This window comes from Mesoplodon bidens (assembly GCF_964165515.1).
Source record: "Mesoplodon bidens genome assembly, chromosome: 3".
NCBI lineage: Eukaryota > Metazoa > Chordata > Mammalia > Artiodactyla > Ziphiidae > Mesoplodon > Mesoplodon bidens.
The window spans coordinates 35,913,246-35,927,710 of record NC_138178.1 but is presented as its reverse complement, the minus strand read 5'-3'; the positions used below and the strand labels follow the sequence as shown (position 1 = coordinate 35,927,710).

The following is a 14,465-nucleotide window of genomic DNA, read 5'->3' as shown; positions in this document are numbered from 1 at the left end:
TCACACGTCAAGGGCCGTATTCCTTTCCTTGCTGCCTATCTCACATTTTTAGAAAGAGCGGTTTGCAGGGAAGCAGGGTTTCTGAGCAATCACGCCTCACCATCTCCTGAATCTATTTTCTTCACTCACCCTCTGGATCCCTTTTCTCTACCGAAGATCACGGAACCACAGAAAATGCCAGAGGGAGGCCACCCATGAAAGGCCAACCCACAGCTCGCATCAGAGGGTGATCTTTGTGAGAGACAAAGCTGCAATCTCCCATTGATTTCTCTTCTCCTTTGCGATTGCAATTTTAAAACTCGGTTCAGGAAAGGTAATCAGTCAGTTCTGTACGTAGTAGCATTCCCACTAAGGCAGGCAGGGAGGCGGAGGGGAGGACAAAGGGAGAAGCAGCGGGTCTTCCTCCTGCCCCTGGGACATGGGACCGAGGGCCAAGTGGGAGGCAGTGGGGAGAGGAAGGTCACGGCCGCCCCGGCCCTCCCCACCTTGTTCCGGAGCCGGTCATTCTCGTCACGACAGAGGGAGAACTGCCTCCTCCACTGATCCACGCTGGCCGCCGAGTCCTGCAGTGCCGTGGTCAGCCGGGCGTTGCTCTCCCGCAGGGTCTGCAGCTCGATCTCCCATTTCTTCACGTTGGCGGCGCTGCAGGGCGGGGGCCAGGCGGTGACCGCGAGGGTGGGCGCCGTCCACCCAGCTGTCCTGGGGAGGGGGCACCCGGCCACCCCCTCAGCCCATGCCTCGGGGCCACACCCTCTCCCGCCGGTGGCCTGGCGGCAAGAACCACGTGCTGAGCGGGTCTGGCACCTCCCTTTAGTGGGAACATGCTGCCTTGATGGGTGATTTTCTCAAGGCATCACTTTAGAAGAGAACAGAATTCTCAGAGAAGGAAGAGATGAAACTTAGAATGAACTCAGCCATAAACAAGAATGAAATCATGCCATTTGCAGCAACATGGATGCAACGAGAGATTATCATACTAAGTGAAGTAAATCAGAGACAAATGCCATATGATATCACTCTTATGTGGAGTCTAAAATATGACACAAATGAACTTATCTATGAAGCAGAAACAGGCTCACAAACATAAGAGAACCGGCTTGTGGCTGCCAAGGGGAAAGGGGCTGAGGGAGAGATGGATTGGGAGTTTGGGGTTAGTAGATGCAACCTATTATATACAGAATGGATAAACAACAAGGTCCTACTGTATAGCACGTGGAACTATATTCAACGTCCTGGGATAAACCATAATGGAAAAGAATATAAAAAAGAATTATATGTATATATGTATAACTGAGTCACTTTGCTGTACAGCAGAAATTAACGCAACACTGTGAATCAACTCTACTTCAATTAAAAAAAAAAAAGAAACTAAGAATGAAGCCACAGACTGTGGTAGAGACCCCTCCCCCGTCTGCTCCCTACTGACCCCTGGCCACAGGACTGTTCTCTCCTGCCCCATGTCCATTCCTTCCTGAAATGAGCCTCAGGGATGTAGGTTCTGAAGTGCTGGGGTGGACCCCGGGCCCTCTGACACTCTCATGAAAGCTGCGGACCCTTTCAACAAGCTCCTGACACCCCGTCTCTGGAGCCCAACAACCCCAGGTTTAAACAAACAGCCTGGGTCCAGATTTGAGAGCTGAGGACTTGAGGACATAGGAGACAGGGGCTGGGAGTCCCCTGAGGGCAGAACTGGGGTTCCAACCGCAGCATGTGTGAGGGAGCCCTGGCCGACCCTAGGTCACCTCAGGTCCGAGGGACGCCTCCACGTTATCACCAAACCACATGATAATCCTCTGTGATCAGTGAAGTTTGAAAAAACAAACTGGAATCAGGTTGCCCTCAGTTGCCGCTCCCATTCAACGCTTCTTTTGTTTCCTTGTTTTAGAGACCAGTGTTCACTGCAGCACTATTTACAATAGCCAGGACATGGAAGCAACCTACATGTCCGTCAACAGAGGAATGGATAAAGAAGATGTGGTACATACAGACAATGGAATATTAGCCATTAAAAGGAACAAAACTGGATCATTTGTAGAGACGAGGATGGACCTTGAGACTGTCATACAGAGTGAAATAAGTCAGAACGAGAAAAACAAATATCACATAATATCGCTTATATGTGGAATCTAGAAAAATGGTAGAGATGAACTTATTTGCAAAGCAGAAATAGAGACACAGACGTAGAGAACAAAGGTATGGTTATCAGGGGGTGAGGGTAGCCGGGTGGGATGAATTGGGAGATTGGGACTGACACATATACACTACTACGTATAAAATAGATAACTAATAAAAACCTGCTGTATAGCACAGGGAACACTACTTAATGCTGTATGGTGACCTAAATGGGAAGGAAATCTAAAAAAGAGGAGATATATGTATAGTTGATTCACTGTGCTATACAGCAGAAACTAACACAACATTGTAAAGCAACTAAACTCCAATAAAAATTAATTAACAAAAAAAAAACCACCTCAGACTTAGCCACTCTGAAAAAAAAAAAAAAAGAAAGTTTTTGGCTTCTAATCAATACTGCCTGGCTGAGGAGAGTTCTGTCTCTAAAGGCTTTTTTTTTTTAAATTTTTTAAAAAGTAAATACAACTGTATTTTAATAATCTGCATTATCTTTCATCCACCTCAAGGTCCTAGAACTGTGATTGGAAAATATATACTTTTGGTTTCAAACACCACAGACTGAAAACATAGCAAAATATTATTATATGATTAATTTCAGAGTTAATGATTGAGCTGATTTCGGGAAATGGCTTCACACCCATTCCTGTAATTCACTCGTCCATTCAACTGGGATTTAAAGACATTTATTTTTAGGGGTGGAATGTTTTCATCCAGGCAGCCCACTGTGACTCAACCAAAAAGAGGCTGGTCACAATTTTGTCCTTTGAAGTATCTGACAAAACCCAGGGTCCAAAGAAGGTGGCTGAATCTAAGGGTCCTATGTTCTTTCTGGAATTCCTAGGTCAGATCACAGGAATTAAGCTCCACGCACTGGTCAGGCTGGCTGGGTTGCAGAGGTGGGTGCCTCTGGGAAGAGTTACCAGCCATGTGACTTTGGGCAAGGACTCACTGTACCACCTGGGACTCAGTTTCCTTACCTGTAAAATGGGGGAATTAATATGATAGAGTTCTTAAACGGGGCAGGTCTGAGGAAAGCAGCTTCTCAGCCACAGAGAGGCTGGGGGGAGCCAGCCGAGTCCCCTGCCAGGTGAGCAGAATGACCCCCAAAGACAGCAGTTCTGAAGGTGCTCATGGGGCCAAGATAGTTTCTTAGGTTTTAATATGTTTTTCAGTGTTATCATATATGAATAAATGATAAATTTGGCTTCTCAAAAACCAAAACAGGGACTTCCCTGGTTGTCCAGTGGTTAGGACTCCATACTCCCAATGCAGGGGGGCAGGGGTTTGACCCCTGGTTGGAGAACTAAGATCCCATATGCCGCATGGCACGGGCCACACCCCCCAAAAAAAATGAAACGTAAGCACTGGGACAGGGACTTCCCTGGAGGTCCAGTGGTTAGGACTCCACGCTTCCACTGCAGGGGACCCGGGTTCCATCCTTGGCTGGGGAATTAAGATCTCACAAGTCTTGCAGCACAGCAAAAAAAAAAAAAAAAAAAAAAAAGAGCACAGGGACACCTCTCTCTTTCTTACACACACACATAGATGCTGATGTGCACAGAGAACAGCCATGAAGGCAGCTGGTCTTCCTTTGGCCAGGAGATAAGACCGGACGCTCTGAGCAGGACCCAGTCTCCTTTCCCAACTTCCTGAAACCCTGCCCAGTGGGAAAGGCTGCAGGGAAGTGCTGACCTGGGAGACAACAGCACCTGGATTTGAACATGCTCACCTCTGTGTCAGAGCGATCTTCAGCTTGTCGTTCTCAGACTTGAGGTGTGTGCTGGCAGGACCCGCACAAGACGCCTTTTCATCGTCCGTTCCGTTGATGCTGGATGCCTGAGTGGAGGATGGGGTTTCACATCCAGATTCCTGGCCAGAGTGAATCACCTGCACACCTTATCGCTTGTCCTCACAGTGGAAGCAAATCAGGCATGATGAGGAACTGTGTGGTTATGAGTGTGGGAGAACCAACGCATCCAACCAGAATGCAGCAAAGACTGACAAGTCCACAGACTAATAACAAGACTATCTGTGGAGACTCCACTTGAAGTCCAGACAGTCTGTGCATTTTACCCACAAGACAGCATACAGGGCCGTTATGCAGAACCTTTTCACTCAAACTTTACAGGTAAACCTAACAAGCCCGGATACCTGATCTCCTTAAATAACACAGGACAGAAGCCACAGATTAAAAGAGGGGGACAGTTTTAGGGACTTCCCTGGCGGTCCAGTGGTTAAGACACCGTGCTTCCAATTCAGGGGGCGCGGGTTCAATCCCTTCTTGGGGAACTAAGATTCCACATGCTGCAGGGCATGGCCAAAAGAAAAAAAAAAAAAGAAAAAGAAAGGGGGGAGGAGGGTTTTATAATAAGAAACAGTGAATGAGTTAAGAGAAAAAGTATAAGAAGCTGAGATGACTTAAAAATCCCGGGGCTACAGAGAGATGAACACACTCATTTGAAAAAAAAAAACAGGAGTCAGATATGGGTGTCTGCAACTATTTAGCAATGTTATGAATATTCTGAAATGTTTTCTGTAATAAGCCATACTACATGGAGGTGAAACCTCATCTGGTCTTGGAGATCTTAGAACGATTTTATTTGGCCTCCAAGAAGAATAAAGGCGAAGGGAATGACATATGACTAAATTTCTACATCGCAAAAAAGTGCCAAAAACTATATCAGAATGTAAGCAACAATGTGGGGGAAATATTTGCAATGCATACTAAAAACAAAAATGCTAATACCTTTCCTATACTAAAAAACTCTTAAGAGTCCTCAACTTTTAGAGTGACGCTCTGAAATATTTATGGATGAAATGATGTCTGGGACTGGCTTTAAAATAAAGACGGAGGGAGAGAGGGGTGTAGATCAAACCATTGGTCATAGAGTCCTAATTGTTAAAGCTGACCTATGGGTCCATGGGGGTTCATTTACCCAGTTCTGCCTAGTTTTGTATATATTCAGAACTAGCCATGTTAAAAATAAAGTTCTTGGAAATGAACACAAAAAAGCAGAAAGGATATGCAATTGACATTTACAGAAGAAGAAATACATAGAATTAATAAACAAAAAAATTTAATCTCACTAGTGAAGAAATACAAAATGAAAAAAGCCAATAAAACACATTTTTCTTCTGTCAAATCAACAAAGCTTTGTTGGGGAGGGAAAAATGCTCTCATTCACTGCTGGTGGGAGTCACAATTGTACATTTCTGTAGGGATGTTTTTGCAGTGTGTGTCAAAAGCTCTCAAAACATCCTACCCCTTGCTGGGAAAACTGGACATCCACATGTAAAAGAATGAAATTAGAACACTCGCTAACACCATACACAAAAATAAACTCAAAATGGATAAAAGACCTAACTGTAAGACCAGACACTATAAAACTCTTAGAGGAAAACATAGGAAGAACACTCTGTGACATAAATCACAGCAAGATCTTTTTTGATCCACCTCCTAGAATAATGGAAATAAAAACAAAAATAAACAAATCGGACCTAATGAAACTTAAAAGCTTTTGCAAAGCAAAGGAAACTACAAAACAAGACAAAAAGACAACCCTCAGAATGGAAGAAAATATTTGCAAACGAAATCAATGGACAAAGGATTAATCTCCAAAATATATAAACAGCTCATGCAGCTCAATATCAGAAACAAACAAACAACCCAATCAAACAATGGGCAGAAGACCTAAATAGACATTTCTCCAAAGAAGACATACAGATGGCCAAGAAGCACATGAAAAGCTGCTCAACATCTCTAATCATTAGAGAAATGCAAATCAAAACAACAATGAGGTATCACCTCACACCAGTTAGAATGCGCATCATCAGAAAAGCTACAAACAACAAATGCCGGGGAGGGTGTGGAGAAAATGGAACCCTCTTGCACTGTTGGTGGGAATGTAAATTGATACAACCACTATGGAGAACAGTATGGAGGTTCCTTAAAAAACTAAAAATAGAACTACCATACGACCCAGCAATCCCGCTACTGGGCATATACCCAGAGAAAACCATAATTCAAAAAGACACATGCACCCCAATGTTCACTGCAGCACTATTTACAGTAGCCAGGTCATGGAAGCAACCTAAATGCCCATCGACAGACGAATGGATAAAGAAGATGTGGTACATATATACAATGGAATATTACTCAGCCATAAAAAGGAACGCAATTGGGTCATTTGTAGAGACGTGGATGGATCTAGAGACTGTCATACAGAGTGAAGTAAGTCAGAAAGAGAAAAACAAGTATCGTATATTAACGCATATATGTGGAACCTAGAAAAATGGTACAGATGAACCAGTTTGCAGGGCAGAAATAGAGACACAGATGTGGAGAACAAACGTATGGACACCAAGGGGGGAAAGTGGCAGGGGTGGTGGTGGTGGGATGAACTGGGAGATTGGGATTGACATGTATACACTTATATGTATAGAATGGATAACTAATAAGAACCTGCTGTATAAAAAATAAATAAAATAAAATCCCCCCAAAAAACTTGTTGACCAGAAAAAAAAAAAAGTCCTACCCTTAACCCAATACTTCAAGAATTTATCCTGCAGAAACCATCAAATGCACAAAAGGTGTGCAAGAATGCTTAGCATGGTGTTATTTATATTAATGAAAAATTAGAAACAACACAGATGTCCCAAATTATAGGAGGTTAATGGAATAAGTTGTGATACAAACAAACACTGGAATACTATCTAGCCATTAAAATAGTTTTGAAAAGGGATATTTGAAAACACAAGGAAAGGATCATAACAAATAAGTTTTTTTAAAAAAGTTTACAAAGAATAACACAAAAATATACTGGAAAGCTATATTAGGAAGAAACACACAAAAACATTAACAAAATATCTTTGGTAACTCTTATTGTATAATAATCTTAGCATTCCAAAAAAAAAAAAAAGACACAGAGAAAGTCCTTAGACTATGGACCATTTCAAGTGCCCAATTTTACAGATCCTCAGCGATTACTCAGTACAATAATTAGTATACTAAATTAACAGTATCATTTAGATGTTATTAAAGATTATTTACAAAGATTCAGGAAAGTTCCTGTCCACTTGAAGTCTAATACACATTCATTTCCATATATCCATAGGGGCATCTTTTATAGGATTCAGCTTCAGCTATTGCTGACGGCCAAGTCTAGGGTGTTGATCTTGACCGCTCAGGATGCCCATGCCTCCTGTTCTCTTTCCACAAGCTGCCCCGACATCCATCCAAGGCTGTCCTGGCCTGGCCATTCTCCACCCCACAGCCTCCTCTCCGATCTTCCTGCCCTCAGCTCCTCCCTGACTTCCTCACCACCCTCATGCAACCTTCATGTCAATTCCTGATCAGTAGCCATAAAACATCTCCAATGTCTTCCCATTATGCAACAATAAATAATTAAGTAAGAATGATCCACTAATGAAGAATTCCAGGTCCTCCACAGTACCTCCAAGTGCATCTCTGTTCCTCCCACTGTGCACCTCACGCCCAGGCAGGCAGACCCCTGGCTGCCTTGCATTTACATCATGCTTATCCCTAATCCCAGACCCCAGCTCCTACGTCTCGTCAGATCTCCCTTTCCCCGTCTCTCTACACATAACTCTGTCACTAGGTCAAGGTTTCCACCTACCACTACACACCCCAATCTAGACGTCAAGAAGGCAGGTATTTTTATTTCAGGTTAAAATAGGTCCCTTTTAGTCAATTATCACACTTTTAAGTAGACAGATAACTCAGTTCCTGGCAAAGCCACATTTACGTTGGCTAAACCAGAGCTGTTGGAATACCACCTCCCACCTGACTTTGTTATAATAGGGAGACAGACGAGGACTCTCTGGCATCGATCAAGTTTTCTCTGTTATGGGCACAGGTACCTGCATTTGTCCATGAGCATCCTTCATGCAGACCTCACCTCCCAACACAGAAAGAAAACACTTCACCTTGGCATTGGTTTTTAAACCGTGACCAGAGGACATCCCAGACCAGGGACATGCATTAACTCTAATCTCATCAAACGTTTTCCATCCAAAATATATCACCACATCCTGAAAAATTCAAGAGTCTCTTACATGTCACATTCATCTCACTGTGAGCAGGCTAATAGCTGAAAAAGTTTTCAAAATGCCCTACTGCGAAAATTTCCTATTTCTTGTCAAAAGTGACAAGGAACAAAGAGTCTCAATCCCTGATCACACTCATTCATTTTACAGACAAATTACTTACTTGGGAATGATTGCTCGAGGTCTCAATTTTCTCCTGGGATTTGTCTCTGGCTAGTCTGGCAGCTTCTTTCACCTCCTGGAATTTCTCTGCAAACTGAACGTGAAGAAGAATTGTTAGGGATTTCCTTAACCTTACACATGGCTGATATTCAGAACCTACCTTTATTATTTTGCATTCATTTTAAGCCAATAAATTCTGTATAAATCCAGAAGAAGGATTTTATTTGAGATTAAAAAGAAATGAATATAATGAATGTTTTTTCCAAAAAAACCCACTATTGGCCAAGGTCAGATCTGAACGAATTTCTAAGATACTGAAGCTAGATTTGATGGCAGAATATTAAAAACACATACCTCTGACTAACAGCACCTAATACAAATGCAACAAAAGAAATTTAGCTATAGTGCAAAAGGAATCCATGAAAAACTTCATAATCCCTATTGAAAGATCCAAGAACTCTTACAAGTCAATGTCATGAAAAACAAAAACATCCAAAAAGTTGAGAAGGAACAGTCCTAGATTTTTTTTTTTCTTTTTTTTTTTGCAGTACGCGGGTCTCTCACTGTTGTGGCCTCTCCCGTTGCAGAGCACAGGCTCCGGACGCGCAGGCTCAGCGGCCATGGCTCACAGGCCCAGCCACTCCGCAGCATGTGGGATCTTCCCAGACTGGGGCACGAACCCGTGTCCCCTGCATTGGCAGGCGGACTCTCAACCACTGCGCCACCAGGGAATCCCAGTCCTAGATTTTAAAAGCCTAAGATATAAAATAGCAAAATGCAACGTGTAGCCTAGGACTGAGTCCTCTTTTGAACAGACCAAGTAGAAGACTTCTGGGCAACAAGGAGGGAAATGTGAGCATGGACTGGAAAAGATGACACCAAGGAGTTACTTTATATATATATATATATATATATATAAATATATATAATATATATATATATATATATTTTTTTTTAATTTATTTATTTATTTATTTATTTATTTATGGCTGCTTTGGGTTTTCGTTGCTGCGCACGGGCTTTCTCTAGCTGCAGCGAGCGGGGGCTACTCTTCGTTGTGGTGCGCCGGCTTCTCAATGCAGTGGCTTCTCTTGCTGTGAGCACGGGCTCTAGGCGCATGGGCTCAGTAGTTGTGGCGCATGGGCTCAGTAGTTGTGGCTTGCGGGCCCTAGGGCACGCAGGCTTCAGTAATTACAGCGCTCAGGCTCAGTAGTTGTGGCTCGCGGGCTCTAGAGCACAGGCTCAGTAGTTGTGGCACACGGGCTTCATTGCTCCGCGGCATGTGGGAGCTTCCCGGACCAGGACTCCAACCCGTGTCCCCCACATTGGCAGGTGGATTCTTTTTTTTTTTTTTTTTTTTTTTTTTTTTTTTTTTTTTTTACTTTTTATTTTATATTGGAGTATAGCCGATTAACAATGTTGTGATAGTTTCAGATGCACAGCAAAGGGACTCGGCTATACATATGCATGTACCCATTCTCCCCCAAACTCCCCTCCCATCCAGGCTGCCACATAACATTGAGCAGAGTCCCCTGTGCTATATAGTAGGTCCACTGGTTATCCATTTTTTTTTAAGTTTATTTATTTATTTTTTTAATTAGTTTCTGCTTTATAACAAAGTGAATCAGTCATACATATACATCTGTTCCCACATCCCTTCCCTCATGCATCTCCCTCCCTCCCACCCTCCCCATCCCACCCCTCCAGGCGGTCACAAAGCACCGAGCTGATCTCCCTGTGCTCTGCGGCTGCTTCCCACTATCTATCTACCTGACGTTTGGTAGTGTATACACGTCCATGCCTCTCTTTCGCCTTGTCACAGCCCACCCTTCCCCCTCCCCATATCCTCAAGTCCATTCTCAAGTAGGTCTGCGTCTTCATTCCCGTTTTGCCCCTAGGTTCTTCATGACATTTTTTTTTTAAATTCCGTATATATGTGTTAGCATACGGTATTTGTCTTTCTCTTTCTGACTAACTTCACTCTGTATGACAGACTCTAGGTCTATCCACCTCATTACAAATAGCTCAGTTTCGTTTCTTTTTATGGCTGAGTAATATTCCATTGTATATATGTGCCACATCTTCTTTATCCATTCATCCGATGATGGACACTTAGGTTGTTTCCAGCTCCGGGCTATTGTGAATAGAGCTGCAATGAACATTTTGGTACATGTCTCTTTTGGAATTATGGTTTTCTCAGGGTATATGCCCAGTAGTGGGATTGCTGGGTCATATGGTAGTTCTATTTGTAGTTTTTTAAGGAACCTCCATACCGTTCTCCATAGTGGCTGTACCAATTCACATTCCCACCAGCAGTGCAAGAGTGTTCCCTTTTCTCCACACCCTCTCCAGCATTTATTGTTTCTAGATTTCTCTTTTTTTTTTTTTTAATTAGTTTCTGCTTTATAACAAAGTGAATCAGTCATACATATACATCTGTTCCCACATCCCTTCCCTCATGCATCTCCCTCCCTCCCACCCTTCCCATCCCACCCCTCCAGGCGGTCACAAAGCACCGAGCTGATCTCCCTGTGCTCTGCGGCTGCTTCCCACTATCTATCTACCTTACGTTTGGTAGTGTATATATGTCCATGCCTCTCTTTCGCTTTGTCACAGCTTACCCTTCCCCCTCCCCATATCCTCAAGTCCATTCTCAAGTAGGTCTGTGTCTTTATTCTCGTTTTGCCCCTAGGTTCTTCATGACATTTTTTTTTTAAATTCCGTATATATGTGTTAGCATACGGTATTTGTCTTTCTCTTTCTGACTAACTTCACTCTGTATGACAGACTCTAGGTCTATCCACCTCATTACAAATAGCTCAGTTTCGTTTCTTTTTATGGCTGAGTAATATTCCATTGTATATATGTGCCACATCTTCTTTATCCATTCATCCGATGATGGACACTTAGGTTGTTTCCAGCTCCGGGCTATTGTGAATAGAGCTGCAATGAACATTTTGGTACATGTCTCTTTTGGAATTATGGTTTTCTCAGGGTATATGCCCAGTAGTGGGATTGCTGGGTCATATGGTAGTTCTATTTGTAGTTTTTTAAGGAACCTCCATACCGTTCTCCATAGTGGCTGTACCAATTCACATTCCCACCAGCAGTGCAAGAGTGTTCCCTTTTCTCCACACCCTCTCCAGCATTTATTGTTTCTAGATTCCTTGATGATGGCCATTCTGACTGGTGTGAGATGATATCTCATTGTAGTTTTGATTTGCATTTCTCTAATGATTAATGATGTTGAGCATTCTTTCATGTGTTTGTTGGCAGTCTGTATATCTTCTTTGGAGAAATGCCTATTTAAGTCTTCTGCCCATTTTTGGATTGGGTTGTCTGTTTTTTTGCTATTGAGCTGCATGAGCTGTTTATAAATTTTGGAGATTAATCCTTTGTCAGTTGCTTCATTTGCAAATATTTTCTCCCATTCTGAGGGTTGTCTTTTGGTCTTCTTTATGGTTTCCTTTGCTGTGCAAAAGCTTTGAAGTTTCATTAGGTCCCATTTGTTTATCTTTGTTTTTATTTCCATTTCTCTAGGAGGTGGGTCCAAAAGGATCTTGCTGTGATTTATGTCATAGAGTGTTCTACCTATGTTTTCCTCTAAGAGTTTGATAGTTTCTGGCCTTACATTTAAGTCTTTAATCCATTTTGAGCTTATTTTTGTGTATGGTGCTAGGGAATGATCTAATCTCAAACTTTTACATGTCCCTGTCCAGTTTTCCCAGCACCACTTATTGAAGAGGCTGTCCTTTCTCCACTGTACATTCCTGCCTCCTTTATCAAAGATAAGTTGGCCATATGTGCGTGGGTTTATCTCTGGGCTTTCTATCCTGATCCACTGATCTATCTTTCTGTTTTTATGCCAGTACCAGACTGTCTTAATTACTGTAGCTTTGTAGTATAGTCTGAAGTCAGGGAGCCTGATTCCTCCAGCTCCGTTTTTCGTTCTCAAGATTGCTTTAGCTATTCGGGGCCTTTTGTTTTTCCAAACAAATTTTGAAATTTTTTGTTCTAGTTCTGTGAAAAATGCCATTGGTAGTTTGATAGGGATTGCATTGAATCTGTAGATTGCTTTCGGTAGTAGAGTCATTTTCACAATATTGATTCTTCCAATCCAGGAGCATGGTATATCTCTCCATCTATTTGTATCATCTTTAATTTCTTTCATCAGTGTCTTATAGTTTTCTGCATACAGGTCTTTTGTCTCCTTAGGTAGGTTTATTCCTAGATATTTTATTCTTTTTGTTGCAATGGTAAATGGGAGTGTTTTCTTGATTTCATTTTCAGATTTTTCATCATTAGTGTATAGGAATGCCAGAGATTTCTGTACATTAATTTTATATCCTGCTACTTTACCAAATTCATTGATTAGCTCTAGTAGTTTTTCGGTAGCATCTTTAGGATTCTCTATGTATAGTATCATGTCATCTGCAAACAGTGACAGCTTTACTTCTTCTTTTCCAATTTGGATTCCTTTTATTTCCTTTTCTTCTCTGATTGCTGTGGCTAAAACTTCCAAAACTATGTTGAATAAGAGTGGTGAGAGTGGGCAGCCTTGTCTTGTTCCTGATCTTAGTGGAAATGGTTTCAGTTTTTCACCATTGAGGACAATGTTGGCTGTGGGTTTGTCATATATGGCCTTTATTATGTTGAGGAAAGATCCCTCTATACCTACTTTCTGCAGGGTTTTTATCATAAATGGGTGTTGAATTTTGTCGAAAGCTTTCTCTGCATCTATTGAGATGATCATATGGTTTTTCTCCTTCAACTTGTTAATATGGTGTATTACATTGATTGATTTGCGTATATTGAAGAATCCTTGCATTCCTGGGATAAACCCCACTTGATCATGGTGTATGATCCTTTTAATGTGCTGTTGGATTCTGTTTGCTAGTATTTTGTTGAGGATTTTTGCATCTATGTTCATCAGTGATATTGGCCTGTAGTTTTCTTTCTTTGTGACATCCTTGCCTGGTTTTGGTATCAAGGTGATGTCGGCCTCGTAGAATGAGTTTGGGAGTGTTCCTCCCTCTGCTATATTTTGGAAGAGTTTGAGAAGGATAGGTGTTAGCTCTTCTCTAAATGTTTGATAGAATTCACCTGTGAAGCCATCTGGTCCTGGGCTTTTGTTTGATGGAAGATTTTTAATCACAGTTTCAATTTCAGTGCTTGTGATTGGTCTATTCATATTTTCTATTTCTTCCTGAGTCAGTCTTGGCAGGTTGTGCATTTCTAAGAATGTGTCCATTTCTTCCAGGTTGTCCATTTTATTGGAATAGAGTTGCTTATAGTAATCTCTCATAATCTTTTGTATTTCTGCAGTGTCAGTTGTTACTTCTCCTTTTTCATTTCTAATTCTATTGATTTGAGTCTTCTCCCTTTTTTTCTTGATGAGTCTGGCTAATGGTTTGTCAATTTTGTTTATCTTCTCAAAGAACCAGCTTTTAGTTTGGTTGATCTTTGCTATCGTTTCCTTCATTTCTTTTTCATTTATTTCTGATCTGATCTTTATGATTTCTTTCCTTCTGCTAGCTTTGGGGTATTTTTGTTCTTCTTTCTCTAATTGCTTTAGGTGCAGGGTCAGGTTGTTTACTCGAAATGCTTCCTGTTTCTTAAGGTGGGATTGTATTGCTATAAACTTCCCCCTTAGAACTGCTTTTGCTGCGTCCCATAGGTTTTGGGTCGTCGTGTCTCCATTGTCATTTGTTTCTAGGTATTTTTTAATTTCCTCTTTGATTTCTTCAGTGATCACTTCGTTATTGAGTAGTGTATTGTTTAGCCTCCATGTGTTTGTATTTTTTACACATCTTTTCCTGTAATTGATGTCTAGTCTCATAGCATTGTGGTCGGAGAAGATACTTGATACAATTTCAATTTTCTTAAAATTACCGAGGCTTGATTTGTGACCCAAGATATGATCTATCCTGGAGAATGTTCCATGAGCACTTGAGAAAAATGTGTATTCTGTTGTTTTTGGATGGAATGTCCTATAAATATCAACTAAGTCCATCTCGTTTAATGTATCATTTAAAGCTTGTGTTTCCTTATTTATTTTCATTTTGGATGATCTGTCCATTGGTGAAAGTGGAGTGTTAAAGTCC

The 14,465-nt window shown here is 41.7% G+C and overlaps 1 protein-coding gene across 2 annotated transcripts in view; it reads right to left on the bottom strand.

Moving 5' to 3' along the window:
* Positions 1 to 14,465, bottom strand: part of HOMER2 (homer scaffold protein 2) — a 107,156-nt gene that overhangs the window by 8,669 nt on the left and 84,022 nt on the right. For both annotated transcript variants that reach the window (XM_081227342.1, XM_081227341.1), the window contains exons 4-6: positions 8,363 to 8,455; positions 3,863 to 3,969; positions 486 to 642 (exon numbers count right to left, since the gene is read on the bottom strand). In XM_081227342.1, the coding sequence (XP_081083468.1) occupies positions 486 to 642; positions 3,863 to 3,969; positions 8,363 to 8,455 (357 nt within the window). The remainder of the gene's footprint in view (positions 1 to 485; positions 643 to 3,862; positions 3,970 to 8,362; positions 8,456 to 14,465) is intronic.